At 45.8% G+C, this 21,787-nt stretch overlaps 2 protein-coding genes across 4 annotated transcripts; both read right to left on the bottom strand.

The window, feature by feature from the left end:
- Positions 1 to 28: 28 nt before the first annotated feature.
- On the bottom strand, positions 29 to 8,957 carry CCNDBP1 (cyclin D1 binding protein 1). 2 transcript variants are annotated; one of them, XM_084296690.1, is made up of 11 exons: positions 8,819 to 8,957; positions 8,644 to 8,703; positions 8,009 to 8,088; positions 7,245 to 7,326; positions 6,712 to 6,808; positions 3,986 to 4,059; positions 3,602 to 3,678; positions 2,901 to 3,154; positions 1,905 to 1,965; positions 818 to 864; positions 29 to 429 (listed from the first exon to the last, which is right to left on the bottom strand). In XM_084296690.1, the coding sequence occupies exons 1-11, from the start codon at positions 8,883 to 8,885 to the stop codon at positions 321 to 323; spliced, it is 1,008 nt and encodes a 335-aa protein (XP_084152816.1). In that variant the 5' UTR covers positions 8,886 to 8,957; the 3' UTR covers positions 29 to 320. The 2 variants fall into 2 exon arrangements, with proteins under 2 accessions (XP_084152816.1, XP_084152817.1); XM_084296691.1 differs by lacking the exon at positions 8,644 to 8,703 and having other exon boundaries at positions 8,819 to 8,946.
- ZNFX1 (zinc finger NFX1-type containing 1) lies at positions 8,955 to 21,652 on the bottom strand. 2 transcript variants are annotated; one of them, XM_084296670.1, is made up of 14 exons: positions 21,547 to 21,652; positions 21,063 to 21,155; positions 18,276 to 20,369; positions 17,602 to 17,733; positions 17,200 to 17,348; positions 16,854 to 16,997; positions 16,320 to 16,437; positions 15,861 to 16,105; positions 15,583 to 15,722; positions 15,104 to 15,258; positions 14,294 to 14,439; positions 13,817 to 13,927; positions 13,016 to 13,111; positions 8,955 to 11,585 (listed from the first exon to the last, which is right to left on the bottom strand). In XM_084296670.1, exons 2-14 carry the CDS (start codon positions 21,115 to 21,117, stop codon positions 9,153 to 9,155), a joined length of 6,018 nt encoding a protein of 2,005 aa, XP_084152796.1. In that variant the 5' UTR covers positions 21,118 to 21,155; positions 21,547 to 21,652; the 3' UTR covers positions 8,955 to 9,152. The 2 variants fall into 2 exon arrangements, with proteins under 2 accessions (XP_084152796.1, XP_084152797.1); XM_084296671.1 differs by having other exon boundaries at positions 21,543 to 21,634.
- Positions 21,653 to 21,787: the final 135 nt, after the last annotated feature.

Genomic DNA, 21,787 nt, shown 5'->3' with positions numbered 1-21,787 from the left:
CACCTGTAAACAGATGCAGCTAACCACGTAGATCTAGCAGCATTTTATTGTTCTTTGAACCCCACAGCAGTTGTAATGTCTGAAAAACTGGGCACATTCACAACAGTAAGATTCAGCACTGCACCATCCCAAGAGTCCAAGCAAAATGACATCACCTGCAATTGCAAAGGGTGATTTTTTGTGAGTTTTGCCAGGTGGCATTGAAGTTCTCTCTTAAGAGCACTGTCCTCATCATTCTCCCTGTAGCTGGAGAACGGCCAGATTCACTGGAAAAGCATACATCAGGGCCAGTAGCAGCTACACATGTGGACACAGAAGAGCTAAAGTTCACCCTGCGTGAAGTTCTTGATTTTGTCCATGTTGTGATCTACTGCACCAATCAGAAACTGCACCCAGCCTTCCTCTGATGGTGGACAGACATGGCTTGTCCTGCAAAGTGAAGGAAATTCATTAGGAAGGCCACCTTGAGGGTTTTACATTTATGTATCCGGAAACCTACACAACACATACATAGTGTGAAGTCCCAAGTTACCACATCATTAAAACAGGTCCATTATAGCTCCACAGTACTTTGAGCCAGGAAGAACCAACATCCATGTCTCTAGTTCCAAACTTTGACACATATATGTCCATCTTCAGCAGTAACCACTTTAATTCCTGACATCCTATTCCTATCCCATTACAACTGGATAACATCAGAATTATTCCAAAATGACAGCGTTTGCTGCCTAGAAATGAGTCATCTTTGACAGGAGGCAAAAAGATATCAACTTCCATAGCAGGCAACACATGTTTATAAATTGTATCTCATACTCACTTTGTAATCTCTAAGACTTTCTTTAATACTGAGGCCAGTTTAGCAGCCTAGAAAAAAACAAAATGGAAGTAAAGTACACCAAACATGGAAAAAGGGGGTCCAGCAATATCAGAAAAAAAGGGAAGGTACAAGAATGCCTGACATGGCCAAAAATAAGTAAAATTGCCACAGATCGTGATGCAAAAGGAAGCCATCTAACATGGGTGGGAGTATCGCCTGACCTGTTGCTGACTGGGACAGGTAAAAATACAGACAGATAATTTTTTAAAGTATACATTAGTATGTTTTTTTCTTTAAAAGGTAAGTCTATTAGAATTTGGTAACATTGTAAGGGATAAAGTTATAAGTGACTCACTGTAATACAATTTGATATTAAGCAATACTTCATTAATTATAACAACAACAATCAAGCCACTGGCCAAATGTATGAAACCAGAATAAAGAATTTCAGATATGAGAAAGTATATAATTAATTTAGGTTGGAAGGGACCCCTGGAAGTCACCTAAGTACAACCTCCTGCTCAAACCAAGGCAAACCTCATAGTTCTGTCAAGTTGCTCAGAGCCTTGCCCCACCAAATTTTGAACATCTCCAAAGATGGAAATTGCTTCTCACGGAAGCAATGGACATTATTTCTCTAAGCAGCTTATTTCACTTAACAAGTGAAACGTGCTTAACCATGCTCATTGTAAAAATTTTTAATTTCTTTAATTTAGACCATTTTATTTGAGCAAATCTAAATTACCCATGGAAAAAAGTAGATGTAAGGCACATTGGCAGCCTTACACTTCACTTTCCTGAGGTACTGTCACTGGATGTCTCTATGGATTAGAGTTTAGAGCCAGCGCTAGAGTGGACAGCCATTTCCCCAAAATAAAGATGAGGACTGCATTTCCAGTTAAAAGAAGATGAGTGTGTGAGAACTAGAGGGGACTCTTGGTTCCCCAGAGCATGTTACTTAGACAGCAACTAATACCCTTGTCTCCCTGACAAAGGTATTTCCCCTAATTTAATTTCCCCCAGTTTAATTTCCTCCCCTTTCCTACAGCCAAGCAAGCAGAACTGCATGCAGGCTGTAGAAACTTACATTGAGTCGCACGGCCAGCTGGTTCACAGGTGGATACATGCTCAGTGCCAACTCATCAACACTAGAATGGAAGAGAGAAGTGCAATGAAAGAAAGCCCTCCAATCACCCAATTCAGAGATCTCAGTTACAGAACCACAGAATGGCTGAGGTTGGAAGGAACCTCTGAAGATCATCTAGTCCAACCCCACTGCCAGGCAGGATCAGCTAGAGCACATTGTACAGGATGGCATCCAGGCAGGTTTTGAATATCTCCAGAGAAGGAAACTGCACAACCTCTCTGGGCAACCTGTTCCGGTGCTCTGTCACCCTCCCAGTAAAAATGCCCTCTCCTATTCAGCCAGAATCTTCTGTGCTTCAGTTTGTGCTTATTGCCTCTCATCCTGTCACTGGGCACAACTGAAAAAAGACTGTCTCCATCCTCTCAACACCCGCCCCTCAGGTAATTAATGAGGTCTCCCCTCAGTCTTCTCTTTTCCATGCCAGACAGGCCATTCTCTCAACCTGTCTTTGTACAACAGGTGCTCCAGTCCTCTAATCATCTTTGTAGCCCTCCTCTGAACTCACTTCAGTAGCTTTATGTCCCTCTTGTGGATATAATACTCCAGGTGTGGCCTCAACAGGGCTAAGCAGAGGGGGAGGATCACCTCCCTTGACCTGCTGGTAACACTTCCACAGTGCAAGTCAGGAATAGCAGGGCATGACAAGGAGACATTTGGTTATTCCCACTGAATACTTCTCACCACCTTCTCAGGCATCTGTGTGGCACTTCCACCTTATCTCTAGTCACAGCTCCAGCCCAAGCAGCAGCACATACTCCTTTCTTAACCTGCACAACTCTCAACAGCCTATGATATAATAGTTTTCCCATCAAACCCCCTTCCACCACCTGGTCACAGCTTAAGTATCATAATGTTTTTTCTAGTCCATTTTCTAGACCTCAAGAAAGAAAGGGACTGCTCTGGAGCAGAACGCAGCATGGGGAGAGACCTACTTACCTTGGACTGATCTCATTAGCAATGTCTGCAAGGTCATCCAGCTGAGCAATCTGCTCTGGAGATTCAGCTTTGCCATAAGCCTTCACTACGCTCAAGACTTTCTTCAGGCAAGCTTTGGAAGCCTTTATTAATCCCATGCAGGAGCTAAGCAGTTTCCGGTCAGCTTCTGACCAATAGGTATCTCTGTTGCCCCGAAAGCCAAGATCTTCATCTTCCGTGATATCACTGTAGGGGTCTTGCCCTTCCACCAGAGCCTGAGAATACAGATGCCCTGAAAACCCAGAACCTAACATCCACTCTATCAATACCCAGGAGGAAAGGTAAAATACGATCTAGAAAACAAATAATATATGGAGGAATCCTTCTTCAACCAGCATCTCATTTGCTTGATTCTGTTAATCTTAATAAGACTGTATTAAGAAAAACTAATTCAACACAGCAAACAGCAAGAACGTGGCAGATAGTCCCATTCTTATACCAACCTAAAACCACACAGTTCAGAATATGGCTTCATGGAAACCACATGTAAGGTAAACTAGACTCAGGTTTGAAAACTCAGTAAGATCAACTCAGTAACTTTGGTCATATAAGAACAAACTTACATCAAAGCCTCTACATAAAAAAAAAACCTGTGTTCTATCACCGAACCATCACTGCAGTCTATCACTGCAGGTTCCTCAAAGGCTTAGGAGCTTCCTTACATTTTCCATCTCCTCCAGAGCATCCTTGACCACACTCAGACAAGCAGCGAGAGCTGACACAACTGCTGCCTGGTTATCTGCAAAACATAAAGGAAGACAACTGTAGTGCTGCACTGATTCAAATCAGCTTCCAACAACATTCACTTAGGTCTGCAACCATGAGATCTTGAGATCATAGGGTTACATTTTTTGCAAACCTCAGAGCTGCACTGTTGCTATACAGAGAATTTGACCAGGCTTCCATGCTTATCCACTTCAAAGAACAGTAGGGTTCTACAGAATGAGTAAGCCTCCATTCTACTAGCTAAAATGCCCCTCGCAAGTACTATCAACATTTCAAGATCACGCATCCTAGTTCCATTGTTCTGCATATACAGTACTCACTTCGTGGCAGGTTGGACACTTGCTCGCATGCTTCCCACACACCACCAGTTGAAATAAGCTGTTCCTGAGACAAGCTGAAACAAAACAGAGACTCTCAAAGTCAGGTTCAATAGCACCATCCTGCTATACTGTTTGTATTTTCTGCGCACTAGAAGGGGATCTGCTGGAAAGATGTCAGCAAACCAGCTTGTCACTGGTATCTCATGTCTACATAAAGCAAGAGGTATTTTAATAACTCCTACTCTGTCTAGTTATTAATTGGAACAAGTAGCAGAAGCCTCTTACAAAGACCTCCGAAGGTGCTTAGGTGTATTATAATCTTCCAGAATCTATACAAATCAGAAGAGGCTAATGATCTTTGACTACAGGCAGTATCATTTATCATTAAAGAGAGGGTGCATAATACCTCCCCTGAAGCACAGTGGTTTACTAACTAGCTGTAGAGTCACACAGTCATCACGCATGACACACAACGTTAACTCCAAAGGCAAAAACTGCCAGCCAATGCAAATGGTATCAATCGCCTTCATGGAAATTCCTTCATAGGAGAGGTGCTCCAGCCCTCTGATCGTCTTTGTGGCCCTCCTCTGGACCTGTTGTAACAGATCAACATCCTTCCCGTGCTGGGTCCTGTTCCAGACCTGGATGCAGTACTCCAAGTGGCAGAGCCCTCACAGCACTGCAAGAATGACAGCATGCCCTCACAAGGGCAGAGTAGAGGGGGACAATCACTTTCCTCAACCTGCTGGTCACACTGTTTTTGATGCAGCCCAGGATGTAGTTTGCCTCCTGGGCCGCAAACACACACTGCTGGCTCATGTCAAGCTTTTTGTCCACTGGAACTCCCAAGTCTTTGTCTACAGGGCTGCTCTCAATGTATTCTTCTCAGTCTGTACTCATGCCTGGGATTGCCCCGACCCAGGTGCAGCACCTTACACTTAAACGTCATTCGGTTCACATGGGCCCACTTCTCAAGCTTGTCCACATCCCTTTGGAGGATATTCCTTCCTTCTGTTTTATCAACTGCACCACTCAGCTTAGTGTCATCTGCAAACTTGCTGAGGGTGCACTCAATCCCACTGTCTATGTCGTTGATAAAGATATTAAACAATACTGGTCCCAGCACAGACCCCTGAGGGACACCGCTCGTCACCAGCCTCCACCTGGACATAGAACCATTGGCCATTACTCTCTGGGTGCAGCCATTGAGCTAATTCCTTATCCACTGAATGGTCCAGCCTTCAAATCCATATCCCTCCAATTTGGAGATTGGGATGTCATGTGGGATCATGTCAAAGGCCTTACACAAGTCCAGATAGATGACTTCGGTCAATCTTCCCTTGTTGACTGATGCAGTCACTCCATAATCAAAGGCCACCAAATTGGTCAGGCACGAAGAGCCCTTGCTGAAGCATGCTCGCTATTCCAGATCGCCTCCTTGGCATTCGTGTGCCTTAGTATTGCCTCCAGGAGGATCTGTTCCATTATCTTGCCAGGCACAGAGGTGAGGCTCACCAGTCTGTAGGTCCCCAGGTCTTCCTTTCTACCCTTTTTGAAATGGGAATGATGTTTCCCTTTTTCCAGTCACCAGGGATTTCACCTGACTGCCAGGGCTTTTCAAATATAATGGTAGGTAGCTTGGTGACTCCATCAGCCAGTTCCTTCAGGACCCTGAGATGCACGTCATCAGGCCCAACAAATTTGTATTTGCTCAGTGTCATCAGGCAGTCTCAAACCTGCTCTTCTTTTACAGTGAGAGGGACTTTTCTACCCCAGTCATCTTCCGGTTTAGGGAAATGAGACATGGGAAACCTGAATGGCAGTGAAGACAGAGGCAAGGAAGTTGTTGAGTACCTCAGCCTTCTCCTTCTCTGTCATTACCAGTTCACCCTTTGCATCCATTGGAGGGGGCACACTCTCCTTCACCTTTCTTTTCTGAGCAATGTACCTACAGAACCCCTTCTTGTTATTTTTTCCACCCCCTTGTCAAACTCAGTTCCACCTGTGCCTTGGTCTTCCTGATCCCATCCCTGCATGTATGAACAGCATCCCTGTACTCTTCCCTGGCCATCTGTCCCTGCTTCCACTGCCTGTGCATTTCCTTCCTGTGCTTCAGTTTAACCAACAGGTCCTTGCTCAGTCAGCCCAGTTTTCTGCCCTCCCTGCTCGCTTTCTGACACAGGGGAGGGGGATGGAGAATTCTTGTGCTCTATGGAAAGCATCAATAAGAATGTAAGGATGTTACAAAAGACCATCTTCAGAGGTCTTTTTAAGGAGCTCCTGATTTTTGTTCCAATTAATAACTAAACTCAGTAGGAGTTATTAGAACACTGTGCTTTATACACAGTAAAATTTATTTTACTCTGAGGTTATATCACTTGAATGGACTTGCTGGGCAATCACTGGATGGTGTCTGGTGCTCGTTACTCTCTCCAAATCTGATCCTGACTTTTCTGGCCTAACTTTCCAGCTTGATGTTGTTGCTATGGACTTGTCCAGTGATTTCGACTCTCAACTACATTTGTCTACCCTCACCAGCACTGCTCTGCTCACTCAGATATTGGAGGAATGGGCCCTTCTTGGTGAAGCTGCTGCCTTTGCCTGCCTCATAACAGTGCTCAGCTCCTGCCTTCCCACTTGCCTTAGGGTGCTTCCCCAAGTCTGCACTTGCTGCCCCCTACAAGGTATTTGTAGCTTTTTCTTTCTTCTTAATGGAAAGTTACTACCTCTCCAATGGAGAAATGAGAATAGTTTCTGTGAGTTGGATCATTCCTTCCACTACTTCAGTGGTAGCATCTCGTACCATCTTCCGAAGAGTAGTACCTGGTTGAGATTAAGAAACAGCAAGAATGTTGCCACAAAGAGCACTGACAGAAACAGACACAGATGAACATACAGAATGCTCTGTTTGTGCAGATACACAATATAAAGTTGCAGGTATTTTTGAAGGAAGCAATATACCTTCTCCAGTTCCAAAAGGGCTTTGGACAAAGCTATCAACACTTTATAACTATGAATGCTCAAACAACTATACCACTTACTACATTATCACTCATTCACAGATTGAAATCTGCAGAATTAGATGGTCAAGTGGTTCACTTGTAACCACGTTGCAAGTCTGTAGAATAGCTGACAATGGGACTCCGCTCATGTTAGCTTGCTTTCCTGTAGATGCCTGATCTTCTACTATGATTTGAAATATTGGGTTTCTTTATATAGTGGTGAAGGAATTGGCACTATCCTGCTGTTACTATCTCACCTTGGCCCTTGGGGAGCCAGTAGTACACTGTGGCAACTGCAAGAATGGCATTTTGGACATCTTCGCTCAGCTTCTGACAATTCTGAAAACAGGTAGGCAAAAGTATCAACATCACATGGCCACACTTTATTAGGAAAGTCTCATGAACAATCCCATCCGCATTACTTTGTTAAAAAAAAAAAAAAAAAAAAAAAAAGGGAAAAGGGAGGGAAGCATAGTTATGGTCATAATAATGGAGAAATAAATACAGAACTCAAAGATATAATATTTAATATTAAGTATTTAAGTATCTCAGCTTTCTGGAGTTCCAAACTCACTGTATGTACTATGAGTAGCCTGGTTCAAAGGTTGCGAAAAGAGGAAGAAGTAGCTTAAACCACTACTCTGAGTTGGAGGTCTTTTCTTCCTTCTTCAAACACCCACGTGTTAAACTTTTCTCAATTAACAGAAAATACATTGCCATTCTTTGTTAGCAGTAAGGTCCATACTGCTCAATATCATGCCTCTGTCAGCAACCAGTTGCAGATGTTTAAGAAAAAAAGTGTAAGAATACGTCTATCTGGTATGTCCCCCTAAGTTATTGAAACTAGTTCTCTAGGCAATTATTGAATTTGGTAAATACTCTCTAAAACACATAGTTCCCACAGACGTTCTTTTTTTGCGCTGAACCCAATGAGACTTTGTTTTAGTCAAGTAAACTGGGAGATACCTGAAATTTGTCACATACGCTGAAATTTCATTCTCTGTAGGGGGCTTTTACTCACCTCTGCAGAAGGCAGTGGAGACCTCGAGAATGCCAGACTAAGCTTTGTAGCTTCTTGTGATGTTTCTTTGAATGTCTGACCTTAGAAAGCATACAGTGGGAACAAGACATTAGGAAGCATCTTGGGTAAAAGACAAAAGAACAAAACAGATAGAGCAATGTCTTCTCTGACGCTACTTAACCCTAACATCTACTGCTCCATTACCGTTTCTTTTTTCCAAGCATGAAAAAGCCATAAGCTAAAATCCCACTTCAAAGATTTTCTTGGTGTATTTATGCCATACGTGTTGGATATTTTATGTATCTGTTCATTTCTATTTTTTTTTTATTTAGCCAGTACTGATATCTACAATCACATTAGTCTCCTGGTCCAGGACACCTTCAGCAAAAGGTTCTGGAAGGCTTTAACAGAGGACAAAAGCTTTAAAAACATAGTTATGAAAACTGTTCCATGCTGCCTACCGCTCTGCAACGCCAACGCGGCGGCTGGAGCCGAGAGCAAGTGCAGAAACCCCGGCTGGAGTCCTCCTTGCAGCTTGGAGCCCTGCCACAGACCGGCACCACGGAGCCCCGCCCCCGCCCCGTCCGGCGCCCCAGCCCGGCACCCGCAGCACCAGCCCGCCCCCCGGCCCGTACCTAGCGCGTCCCAGAAGCGCGTGGGCTCGAACGGCTCTCGGCCTTCGCCCGGTTCGCCCTCTGTAAAGGCAGACATAAGCCTCAGCCAGCAGAAAGCCAGCCCAGCCCAGCCCAGCCCAGCCCAGCCCAGCCCAGCCGGCTCCGGCTCCAGCCCGGCCCCGGCCCCGGCCCCCACCTCTGACCCGCGCCAGCACCGCGCGCAGCGCCGCGCGCAGCTCCTGCAGCGCCTCCCGCGCCTCCATGGCTGCGGGGAGCAGCCACCGCCTCGCGGCCCCTGAGGCAGCTGCTGCGCGTCACATCCGCTTCCGGAAAGCAGAGGGGAAAAGGCGGCCCCGGCCCCACCCCCTCCCGGCAACCCGCCCGCAGCCGTGGCCGCCCCCTCCCGGCCCGGACAAAGGAGGCGGGCGGGCAGCGCCGGGCGGCGTGTGTGCACTTTATTAATTGGGGGCCCGAGAGCCGACGCCGTGTCCGCGAGCGGGGGCGTGCGAGAAGCGGGGACGGCCGCCCAGCTACAGCAGCAGCCGCAGCTCCTCGAAGTTGAGCAGGTTGTTGGCTGTCTCGGACCAGGCTGCGTGGGTCGCTCCGTCCATCTCGGGGGCAAGGCTGTTGGTGCTGTCCAGAGCGTGGTTTGTGCCCCCGATGACCGCGTGGCATTCGGGACACTTACTCCTCTCCATCGCCCCCCCGCACTCCCCAATCACATAGATATGCCCGTTTCTGCACTTGAACCAGTGGCCACGGGGACAGCCTATGGCACGGACAATCTGCACCCGCTCAGCTTCAGAGATCCCCAGCCCCGACACAGGCAAGGCGGTGCAGAGCCTCTCCAGTTGAGCCTTCACTGCAGCTTCGTCAGCCTCTGTGAACTTTTTTGTCCCTTCCAAGATCTCACGTACACAGGCAATCTCTGCTGCGAGGGCCGTGGTGATCATCCCACTTGCGCTTTTGCACCTTGACAAGAGGCTCTGTAGAAAAGTCAGTCTTTGGATCTCAGCTTGCAGGTCAGAGAGCTCCTGCCCTGTAAAGCTGATGCGTGGCATATCCAGCCACTCCTGGACTTCATCCAGCCGCTTTTTCAGGCCTTTCCGCTCATTCACATCAATTTTGCTCATAGAATCAGTTAGGTCAGCTACACGCTTGTAGAAGTTAAGCTGGTTCTCAATTAGTCCAATACTCTTTATAGAGAGATCAGAAGCTTTTAGTTTATCTTCCAACATGAAGTACTTATGGGGTAGATTCCTCTGCAGAACAGCATTCCCTATGAGTGCAGCCTGTAGTCTTTGTCTGCTAGACTCGATTTCCTGTGCTGGGCCTTGGATTTTCTCTTTCACCTTCTCTATCTCATCCAGCCGCCTTTTCACAATGGTACCATATCTCAAATTCTTTCTGACTGGTGTCTGACAGACAGGACATACCTTCAGCTTGACAACATCATCATCTTCATCCATATAATGGTCAAGGCCCTGGGACTCAAAGACATGGCCACAGTCTTCAAGCTGTACAAATCGAGCATCTGGGTCTTCCTCAAAGCCAAAAAAGATCTGAGTGACCTCCTCATGGTCACAAACAAGGCACTTATTTGGGCAGGGCTCTCCACACAATCCAATACAAGGATGTCCACATCGCAGCAACTTAGTACATGGTACATCACAGCGAGGCCTATTACATGGTTCACTGCAAAGATTGGTACACTGATAGTGCTGGCACCGCCACTCACATGGTTCTACACATGGAAAACAGCGCTCTCCACATTTCTTTTTACACCTGCTGTGAACACAATGGTTCTGACAGTCAAGCTGACAGGGAGGACATTCTACAGTACAAGGCTGCTGACACTTGTGGGAGCAGACCAAGAAGCGCTTGCATGGGCTGCTACATGGCTTATGAAATCTTCCTTCAAAGCAGGTATGACAGGAACCTGAGCATGCATGACCACACTCCAGTGTGACAGAACACTTAGTTTTACATTCAACAGGTTTCCCATGTTTCATCTCTTCAGTGATCCAACATTTAACTTTCTGGGTGTGGCCACATTGCAATGTGACTTTAACCAGTTCAGGACACCGTGTAGTGCATTCCTGGCCACAGAATCTGTTGCATGTATGCCCACAGTTCAGCTTTTTCTGGCAAGGTTCTTGGCAGACAAACTCACTATCTGGACAAGAACACGGCACCATCTGCAGGTGACCACACTTTGAAATAGTTTTCTCTACTATCACCATGCATGGTCCACATGGCTCATAACATGACTGTTGGCAGCGATGTCCCTTTGTACAAAGCACCTTTTGACAAGGCTTCAGACACTGATACTTTTTGTGCTGAGTGTCATAGGGGTGACATGCCCTTGTGCAAACGTGGCCACAACTCAACCTAAATTCACAGGGATGACTACAGCCTCCTTCTGGGACTTTGCTGAAGTCTGCTGCTGTAGATACCAGCGTCTTGGTCTCAGGGTGGTTTTGACAGCAAAGGGTCAGTGAGCGGCCAATGTTGCCTTTCTCCCGCAAGGTGTGAATGATCTTGCTCCAGAGAGGAACTTTACCTAGCATTCTCATATTCCCAATACAATACAGTCCTTTTTTAGCTCTGGATAACGCTACACATATCCGATTAGGGATCTGCAAGAATCCAGTTCTCTCCTCTTTGTTGCTCCGCACAAGTGATAGCAGGATAATATCATTCTCCTCTCCCTGGTATTTATCCACTACATAAACCTTCACACCTGCAAAAGTCTTGGCTGGCATGAGCTTGCGCAAACAGAAAAGCTGCCCAGTATAAGTAGTGAGAATGGTGATCTGAGAAGGTAGATAATCCTGACACAAGAAGTACTTGCACAGTTCCACCACAAACCGAGCCTCATGTGGGTTCTGATGGCTTTTCCCTTCTTGAATCTCTTGCTCAGGAAAGTCATGCTCCACAAAGAAGAGGTTAGATAAGACTCCCTGAAACAAGAGGAAACAGAAAGAATTTTAGAAGCAGAATTCTAGCTTCTGTTACTATGGTCTGTTTCTATGTTCCTGATTATCTACTAAGAAGATGACTCAAGAAATATGTAGTTACTGCATACTTGGGCAATTTTCTTAGTCACCTCTGATGAATGTTATGGAAACCTAAACCTATTAATGATATTTCAGCTTATTAATGACATTTCAGTATCCTAATATGACATCTGTTCTTGTGGATCATTTTATTCCCCATCTTTTTTCAGAGTTATTTCTACAGTATGCTTTCAGGTTGTGGAAAAGAAAAGATTAGGTTCTTATAACATTTCCCAAATCACCACAGTTCTGTTTTGGATTCATGGTGTGAATAAAAACTTATTTGGAACACATGGAGAAAACATAGGGAGTTAGCAGTGCACAGAGCTTATCACATGTCTAAAACTGACTAGCAAAAAACATGCTTTAAAATAACTAGTAATGTCTTCTCATTATGAAAGATGCAGGTAGGCTAAGCTACTGTAATCCTCTCTATAACCACATCAAATTATTTTTCCAAAAGGTATCCAGTCACTTATTTCAGGAATTTAAAGCCTAACTCTGATACAGCAGAGCAGTGTAACTTTGGCTCAGACTTCTGAGGAAGTTAGTTACAACAGTATTGTAAACAAGCCTACAGAACAGGGCTATGCAAGATAAGAAAGGTAAAGTTATAGACAGTGATACAATTAACAATAGTTCAAAGATGGAATAAAAGCACTAACATGGGAAGATATGAAGTCATAATTAGGATGGGGAAAAATAAAACTCAGAAGAAAGGGAATTAGTGAAAGATAAAAACAATAATATTAAGGAAGAAGCAGAGGCTGACCCTACTGACTGATGCCTACGTGACAACAGCAAAGACTCTTCAAGTGTCTTATGGTGTGGCAAGCATACTAATGCTTTCAGTTCATTAAATTCTAGATGCTTATTATGCATGTTAATCGATAAAAGATTGCTTTATACTTTTATACTGCATAGATCTTGCTTGCAGATGCTGTGTATTGGTAAAAAGCCCAAACAAAGAACTCAGGGAAGGAAGATTCCAGTAGTGAAGTCACCTGTCTTACACTGGAGTTTCATAAATGAGACACTGGAGGCATAATTTAAGATTTACTCCTAGGTTTCAATCTCCTGTAATTCTTTTGGTCCTTCCATATTTCACTGTTCTTTTATAATCATCAATATTGGATCCATTTCCAGTGTCTGCCATCAGTAATACCAGAAGAGCTACAAATTACTTGCCTATTTCTATATCCCACATCTCCTTCATCTATTTCAGTAGATGAACTTGATTTAGAAGTTGGAATCTTTTAACGCTACATTTTACGGTAACTTATTTTAACCAGTAACAGGGGCAAGAGAAAGTGCTTGTACTACTGAAAACTCACTTTTACGTTCTCATACTTCAAGACAGAGGGATGGTTTTCCAGTTCCTGGTATATATGAGGACTGAGAAGCTGGGCAATTTCAGGACGCATGCGGTGCTGAAACACAAAGCAGCTGCATCAGTCTTGAGGAAGGAGCACCCGATTTCCCTTCCAATAATCTGTTTTTCCACTGTACAGACAATAGCTAAATACAAGACAAGGGTGAAGACAAGCCAAGAATAGAGTGCCTCCTATCTCACCCTTGCTGCCACCACCACCAGCAATCACAGCTAAACGGTATCAGAGTACCTTCAATAAAGTCATTTTGCAGGGTTGTAATAAGAATACTGGTTTCAGTGCAAATCTAACAACAACAGCATTCTAGTAACAAAAGCCAGCACCTCACCCTAACCCCTAACCAGCTGTTCCAGGCAATTTTAATACAGGACTTCTGGGGGTAGAATTAATTTCTCCAGACACCAATAAATATGGCTGCAACAATTTAACAGGAGGCAACTCAAAAAGATTCTGTCTCCACAGTTCTAGAACAGTTTTGGATGCCACAATAAGTTACATTCTCTGCACTAAAAATTGTGGGAACCACAGTGCTGTGGGTCACATCACTGACGAATAAGACACTTAGTTGAACAATAGTATACCATTTGTGACAGTTTGACAGTTCTTACCATTCCTTTCAGGAACGAAGTAACACATTATTTTAGCTTTTATATTTCTGCTCACAGAGCAGCCTTAGATGTACTATAAACTTAAAGCAAGCTAAGTACAAATGCAATAAGGAAACGTTTTATAGCTGTTCCTTACTTGGTATTTCAGCCGGACAAAGGGGAAATCAACTTTCACCAGCCGTTCAAATAGAGACACTTCCAGATTGAAGTTCTTCGCCAGGTCATATACATTAGCACTAGGCTGCAGCTGAAAGAGAAGGGATTGGGTCCATTTTAACAGCACTCTTACCTATTAGTAAGATTTCACTTATCTATTTTTCCTGTCGCTGGGCTTTTCTCAACAGAAAGGCCAGAGACTGGATTCTTGCAGAAGTGCTAAATAACAAAGTTATGTACTGTCATAACTGAAGTGGATTGGAGCACATGTCAAGTTGTGTCAGTTAAACTAAAAAAAAAAGTCCCCCAGTAACTCTGCTCCATAATCAAAGGAGACAAGACCTGTGATATCCATGGAAACTGAGAAGCAGTAAGTTTTGGTGTTTGCCAAACATGTTTGGTTAAAGTATTCTAATTTATTTGCACAACAGTTAGAGGCATCTGCCATGGATATTACCTGCTGGTGATCTCCAATGAGAATGAGATGCTGGCAAGCTTTACTAAGAGTAGTAATAGTGTGAGCCTCAAGCACCTCTGCTGCCTCTTCTACAATTACAATTCTTGGCTCTACTTTTTGCAAGATCTGACGGTATTTGGCAGCACCTGAGAAAGGAGAGAAGATAAGTCTTAACAGGTATAGTTACGTGCAGGTGGTATGATAAGAGTTTTTAGGAAGGTATAAAGGTGTGTTCCAGAAAATTCCCATGATTCCAAAATGCTGAGTCTTGTGGAATGTGGACTTTAAAACAGCACTGTTCCAAGGATGACTTCTATATGCAGAGAAGTCAGGAAAGAGAGGTGGGGATTAGAATGCTACACCTGCCTTGGCCCTTTCCTAACTCTCTCTTCAGACATAAAATACATCCAGAACACATCGATCACCACACATAAAAACCCAAAACTGTCTTCCCAAAGGGTGATATTACAAGACTTATGCTGCCTCTGCTCACCAAAAAGTGATGTGGAGATATCAGAGACATGAACTGTGTTTAACTGAGGCACAAGAAATGGAGCATTACTATTAAAATAATGCTGCTCAAAAGCGTGCAGAAAATGCTTGTGCAGCCAACTGACAACTTTTTGTGATAGACATGTTCACAGAGGGAGTCAGAAATGAAGAAGGCTGCAAACTAACGTGGAGCCTGACCCAGGCTGTCAAGCAGCACAGAATATTAATCTTTTGACAATAAGATCTTTTAGTCATTACTAAATGGTAATTACTAATGGAGACAGTGCAATGCTGGTTTGCATCCCAACCGCTGCACACCTGTAGTCGTCATCCCCACAACTTTAGCCTCCTTGAGAATGCACAGATCTTCTTGCAGCCTTAGTTCTGCTAGCCTTTCTGCTGCTGCCTGGTACTGCTGTTCATGCTGAAGAATCCTCCTTCGTATTAACCCCTGATAGGTCTGCAGCCAAAGCCTGAGAAGAAAGAGCTGTTACCACACACAGCAAGAGAAGCAGCACAGTGACCTAGAAGTTTTGGGTGGGTTCAGATCAGAACTTCCGTGCTTTTTCTGCAAGAGATGACTAGCATCTTTACTCAGTCCCCAACACACACAGTGGAGATGACAGCATTGTCCTGCCAATGTAGGCAGGATAAAAGCAAATATCTTACAGGAAAACATGTTCAGATAATGAACTGAACAAGTATGGACAGAAATACCTCAGCTTGCTAAGAGTTTGTGAACTCTAACAGTCTTATGACACATTTGCTTGACAGACCCTGTAGAACATATTTGTCACCTGTAAAGCCTCCAGCGAGAGCTCAGGTCTAGTTGCCACAGATCCTGAATAGATTTGGCCTCTAACTCCGTCATTGCACTCAGTTTACAGAGCTCAACCCTCATCTTCTGTTTCATTTTCTTCCTCTGGGTAGCAGTTATCTAGAGAGAAGGGGGGAGGGAGGGAAATAGGCCCCCACCCCAAAATAAGCAGTTAAAACACAAAGATTATTCTGTATTAGCATGCCCATGTTATTACACAATCAAGCAGAGACACAGTATACTAGTGTATACAGTTACCTCCCACTGCACAGTCTTCTGTTGTGGCTGGGCTGTTCCTTCTTCTTCGTTCTCCAGCTTCATAGCCAACAACACACTGGCTAGCTCACGAACAGCCCTGTGCTCTTCCTCCTTCCTCTTCTGAGGCTTTGCTGCCTCTTCATCCTCAATCACTCTATCAGCCTGAATCAGGTCAGCCTCCTCTGGAATCTCCAACAGCTCTTCTGCTTCACCTTCCTGCTCCTCCTCTCTCTTCTGCTGACCACCTATGAAGAGTCACCAATTAGTGCAGCAAGTCATAGCCACTCTAGCAGAATCACAGTGCAGCAGATCACCGTGTAGAAACTAAAGTTAATCTTTCCATTGCCTTACAGCGTTATGCATCTTTCAGCCTCTGTTAAGTAGCAGTGTCTATTTTCTGGCATGCATACACTGCTTAGGCAAATGCCTACAGAAGATGTTTGTTTGTTTGTTTTTTACCTGGATTCTCAGCCTCTATATCCTCTGCAGCACTCTGGGTAAAGACAGTTACACCAAGGCCCAGCCACTCCAGAATCACTGAGTGTTGTGCAGCACTGTAGTAGAATTCCTCATGATCCTAATATAAAGAGTCAAATCAGTTAGCCTCATCAGTCTTAGGATGATGACAAAGCAGCGCCCTGAAGCATAAGACGATTAGGACAAGTCCACCAAGTGACCTCCAGAGCCAAGAAGTCTAGGCAACCTCAGATCTCTAGAAATAGCATCCCTCCTCTCCTTCAGGTTAAGGCTTTCATTTGTGCACTTGTATTTTTACTCTGACAAAGATCACTTGAAATCTCTGCAGTTTAAAGGAGCAAAATTTATCTCTACTTTCCTGTCACTTTGGCACAGCTTGCTATTCACTCCTTTTCTTTTCCAGTGGTTGAGTGAGGCTAAAGGAAGTATATCTGGGGGAAGCTCAGACACATTTGCAGAAAGGGCAGTAAGTATACTTGGGGACTGCTTGACTTGTAAGAAAGGAACCTCTCTTACCAGACCCTTCATCAGACTGTCCCAGTGCTGGGGGGCAATGCAGGCTTCCAAGTGACGTTCATGCAACACTCCATGTGTTGTGCACTCTAAGTGCTTTGCTCCTTTATGGAGCTCTTCCTCAGCCTGCTTCATCTGACTGGTTATCTGCTCATAATAGAGAGAAGACATATGCAGAAGAACAGAGTTCAGAAACAGCAGAACAAAAAAGTTATGATACTGTGAACAAAGAAGAATTAAAAGGTTGACTTCAGTGTAAGACAATGTGAAAGAACAGATCTGGAAGAAGTTTAGTTAGCTTCTCCAATGGACAGGTAACCCAGTCGTTTCCAGTGAACTCTATACGTACATTCACATAGGCTCTGCGGAGATGCATTGGCAAGTTGTGTCGGAACTCACACTTCTTCCTCAGCTCCCTCAAGGTGAATTGCTTCAAGACCTCACTGCTACTTCTCCCCCCAACACGTACCATCCCGTGTTTTTGGAATGTGTATATTCCTGTGAATGAGAAAGAAATATTAGTGCTAAAGAGGCTAACTATTTTGTGCAGCCTGATAAAGGGTAGGGAGAACAGTCTTTGCACACAACACACTGGACTGGTCTGTCTGAAGTTTTCTTACTATGTATCTATATGGCTAGAATCACAAGAAAGAGCCAAAAGGGCAAGTCTTCACGACAAAAGGTAGGACAGAGGAAGAGTTACAGTATAATTTCTACCCTCTGTTCCATCATACTTGCTAGATACTCTCACCTTCTAAGAACTGATCCAGCGCGTGGTTAGTGTAACAGACTACAAGGATGGGAGAATTCTGGACAGTCGTTTGCCACACATGCTTATTGGTCAAGAGAGCCTGGACAATCTTCAAACCCACGTAAGTCTTCCCTGTAAAACAAGATCTGAATCAGAAAAGGGTAATCCATCCCTGTATGCAGGGTTCTTCCTGCCACTGCTTCTCCCAAGCCACTGAAGCTAGCTTAACACACGACAATTGACTTTATATAAAACACTCATGTACTAGTAGAAGACAAACAGTGGTGCTTACTGAATTCAGGTACCACTTAAATTAATTACCATTAGTCTAGCAATTCTTTCTTCATGCAGAGGATCAGGGCTGAACATTCTTAGTGTTCAAACCTGCTAAAAAGGTTAATAGAGCTGTTGCGCAGCAAGAGGTACCATGGCATCAAATAGTTGAAGAGGTACCGTGGCATCAAATAGTTGAAAACATTTTCATATGAGTATTTCAGAATATTTTAACCTTCTTCCCCACAACTCACAATAACTGGGCTTCTCAAGCATCAAATAGGCATGGAACTAAAGCTCTGGACACAGGGCAGCTGGCTTTTTCTGGAGATAGTCTCCCTAAATGAGGAAGTCAAGGAGAACTCCTTAAATGACAGAGACTTAAAGCAAATGTTTCTCACCAGTCCCAGGGGGTCCTTGGATAATAGCCAGCTCCTTGGTGAGTGCAAGTCTCAATGCCTCCATCTGGGACTCATCTAGTCCCAAGGTTTCCATTGAAGGCCACTGGTTGTGATCTAGAACACGGACGCTTTGCCTTCTCAGACCATCAGGAGCTCTCTCTTCATCTGCCAGGGGATCTTCTGTCAAGGGTGCAAAGTTGTATGTAGTATCCACTGTAAGGTACATTGGCTCCTTCACCTGTGCATCACATTCCACAATGTACTTCTGGAACGGGATATCTTCCTCCTGGATTTCCTGTAACCCTTCTAACACATGCCGATATGCCTCAAAGTAGGCAGTTGTCTCTACCATGAGGAAGGAGTCTGAGGGACGAACCTCTGCCAGCAGTGCTTGGCTCTGTGCATTAAAACATAGCTCTACAATTCCCTCGGCAAGATCTGTACTATCCCGATTAGAAACAGTGGCAAACAGGCATGTTTCAAAGTGATCTTTAGACATGCAGACCAGGGATCCATATAGCAACCGTCTGGAGTTCTGCCATCGCACAAACTTCAATGGCTTTGTGTCAAACTGAACCTTGTAAACGACACCAGTTGGGGAGCAGAGTGGGGCAATAATCCGCGTGTCAAAGTAGATCCTGATATCATCAAATTTTTTCTTCCTCAAACCTTTGTCCTCAAAGCTCTGCAAAAGTTCTGAGATACCCTCCCTTAAAGGTCTTACAAAGTCTTCCCTCAAAAGCCGGAAATGAGTGTCAAGATAAATGCTGGTGCTCTCATATCTTCCAGAAACAATATTGGGACGTAGAAAGGGTTTCTCATCATGGTGTACCTCATTATATGTTGGATAAATGGTCATTGTACGATAGGTTTCTTCTTGACCGCCAGCCTGAGGCTGCATAAGAGTATAGTTATCAGCCCTCAGTGTGCCTTCACGTCTCTTCTCTTGCAGGTGCTGCACAAGCATCTGGACTTTATTTAGGTTCTTCTCTGTTTCTTCCGTGATGTCCACACCAGCAGCTCGCAAGGCATTTATGGATGCTGGCAAGACTGTTAAGAGAATGGAGATTTTCTGCACAGAACTAGCTGGGAAAATACTGATTAGGTCCTGAAGCAGCAAAATGATGTTGCCAATATGTTCAGGATACTGATGTCGGACAGCAGGAACTGCTTCTGTTACCATGTCAGACACATATTGTGGCAGACAGATCTTGAGAAAGTTGGACTCCTTCACCACTCCAAGAAGTTGCTGAACACTTTGTCTATCCATTCGAGAGCTGCATGCTTTTCGAAGCACCTGACAAATGAGCTGAACAAAACTGGGTTTCATAGCGGTTTGGGAAAGAAGTTCCTTCAAACCTGAACTTGAGGCAAGTGTGATGACAACTTCAGAAGGGTCTTTCTGTAGGAGACCTTCTAGGAATTTGTAGCCAATCTTTTTGACTTGCTGAGGCTGCTCACTGAGCTGAGCACCACCTGGGGTAGGTTTCTGGTAGAAGTGCATACTCCTCCTGAGTTGTATCCTCCTTCCTTTCCCTTCATTTTCCTGTCCATTCCTCAGCCCTCTAGCATCTTCCTGGGCTTGTCCAGATAGTGCTTGTCCACTGTGATAGCGCCTTCCCCTAACCTCATTTTCTTGCGTGTTCCAGGGTCCCCCGGCCCTCTCATATGCCTGTCCACCTTGATATCTCCTTACCCTACCTTCATTATCTTGTTCGTTCCAGAGTCCTCTGTCTCTATCATATGCTTGTCCACCTTGATGCCTCCTTCTTCTACCCTCATTTTCTTGCTCATTCCAGGGTCCTCTGGCCCTCTCGTGTGTTTGTCCACCTTGATACCACTTTCCTCTCCCCTCATTTTCCTGTTCATTCCAATGTCCTGTGGCTCCACTGTTGGTTTGTCCACCTTGGTTTCTTCTTCCTTGACTGAAGAAATATTCAGATCTCTCTTCTCTTTGCCCAAGTAGAAGAGTATAATTACTGGCTTGGGGATTTTCCCCTGCCTGAGCTACTGTTTTATGAGTCTGGCCTGACACATTGTTTATTCTGTTTCTCCCTTGTTGTATAAACCCAGTATCCCAGCGACCTGCATGCCCTTAAAAGAAAAAAAAAAAAAAGACATTTGTTAATTATAATGACCATATTAACCTGCCTCCCAACACGAGAGTATAAGTATTTTGGCCTGCTTGTCAGCATATTTTGGGCGTCTTGCACCACATTAGAAAACTAGCATTTCACTTATATCCAGACCCTCAGTATTTCCCTTATAATCCTTTTCATGACTGCTAAAGAGTACCATATCTAGAGCCCACTCCAGTTGTGAAGCTGGGAAGTCACTGAGAAAATAAACCCTTTTCCACAAAACAGAATTAAGGGAGGCCAATGATGACGTATCCTACATGGGACAGGCTTTCCTTGAGAGTTAGCTGTCTTTGACATGACTACCAAGGCAGTAGCAACTGACTTCAAATCGCACAGTTAAAACGCAACCTTCTGCACAAGACCCAGCCTGTCGCAGTAGCAGGAAGCATAGGCTGCGTAGCCTTCCTCACACGCTCAGCAGAACGCTCGAAGGGCACTGACCACTAGCAGTATCAGTTAGCAGAGAGACCGCTGCAGTACATCGTTGCTTTGTGGGCTCCAGTGAGAGGCTAGATAATTAAGTAAACGCAGTAGCGTGCAGCCGAGAGGAAGCTGCACCGCGCGCAGGCAGGGAAGGAGCATTTCCCCCCGCACCACCCCCAGCCCACACGCAGCCTTAGCTCTGCGGCAGCCGGGCGACGCTCACCTCTCCGTCCCGCGCGGGGCAGCCGGAGACCAGGCCCCCGCCCGGCCCCCTCCATCGCTCCGGCCGCTGGCTCCTCTGCGGGGCGTCGCGGCTCTGCGGGACGAGGACGTTGCTCAGTGCTCGGTGCGGCTGGGCTCGGCGCCCCTCACGCCAGAGGAGCCACGGCCCCGCCCGCGCCACCGCCGCCGGGTTTCGCTTTCCAGTTCCCCGCAGGGCCCGCCCCGCATCCCAGGACCGAGCACGCCCAGGGGCGGCGCGGGACACCAGCACCGAGGCAGACCCGTCAGCGCCCCGTCCCCCGTCCCTCGTCCCCCGTGTCCCCCGGGGCAGCGCCCTCCCGGCGCCGCCGCCCCGTACCGGCTCCCCCCTCTCCGTCCCCAGCGGGCAGCGGTACCTTCCCCGCTACCGAGCCCCTTCCTTCCCCGCTACCGAGCCCCTTCCTTCCCCGCTAACCGAGCCCCTTCCCCCAGCAGACAGCACCTACGTCCCGGCCCCCACAACACCGGCGACCGCCACGAAAAAATCGCCCCGATGCCGTCAGGCCCCGCGCACCACTCGCCCTCCCCGGCCGCCGCCGCTGCCGCTTTCGCTTTCCCTTCCGCGAGGCGGGGCGGCGAGGGGCGGGGCGGCGAGGGGAGGGGCGGCGAGGGGCGGGGCGGCGAGGGGCGGGGCGGTGGCAGCCATGGCCCCGCCCCAAGGTCGGGCCGGCTGCGCGCACGCGCTGC

Source organism: Netta rufina (genome assembly GCF_964035555.1).
Source record: "Netta rufina genome assembly, chromosome: 16".
Lineage (NCBI taxonomy): Eukaryota > Metazoa > Chordata > Aves > Anseriformes > Anatidae > Netta > Netta rufina.
The sequence above is the reverse complement of the archived record's forward strand: the minus strand, read 5'-3'. Positions and strand labels throughout refer to the sequence as shown.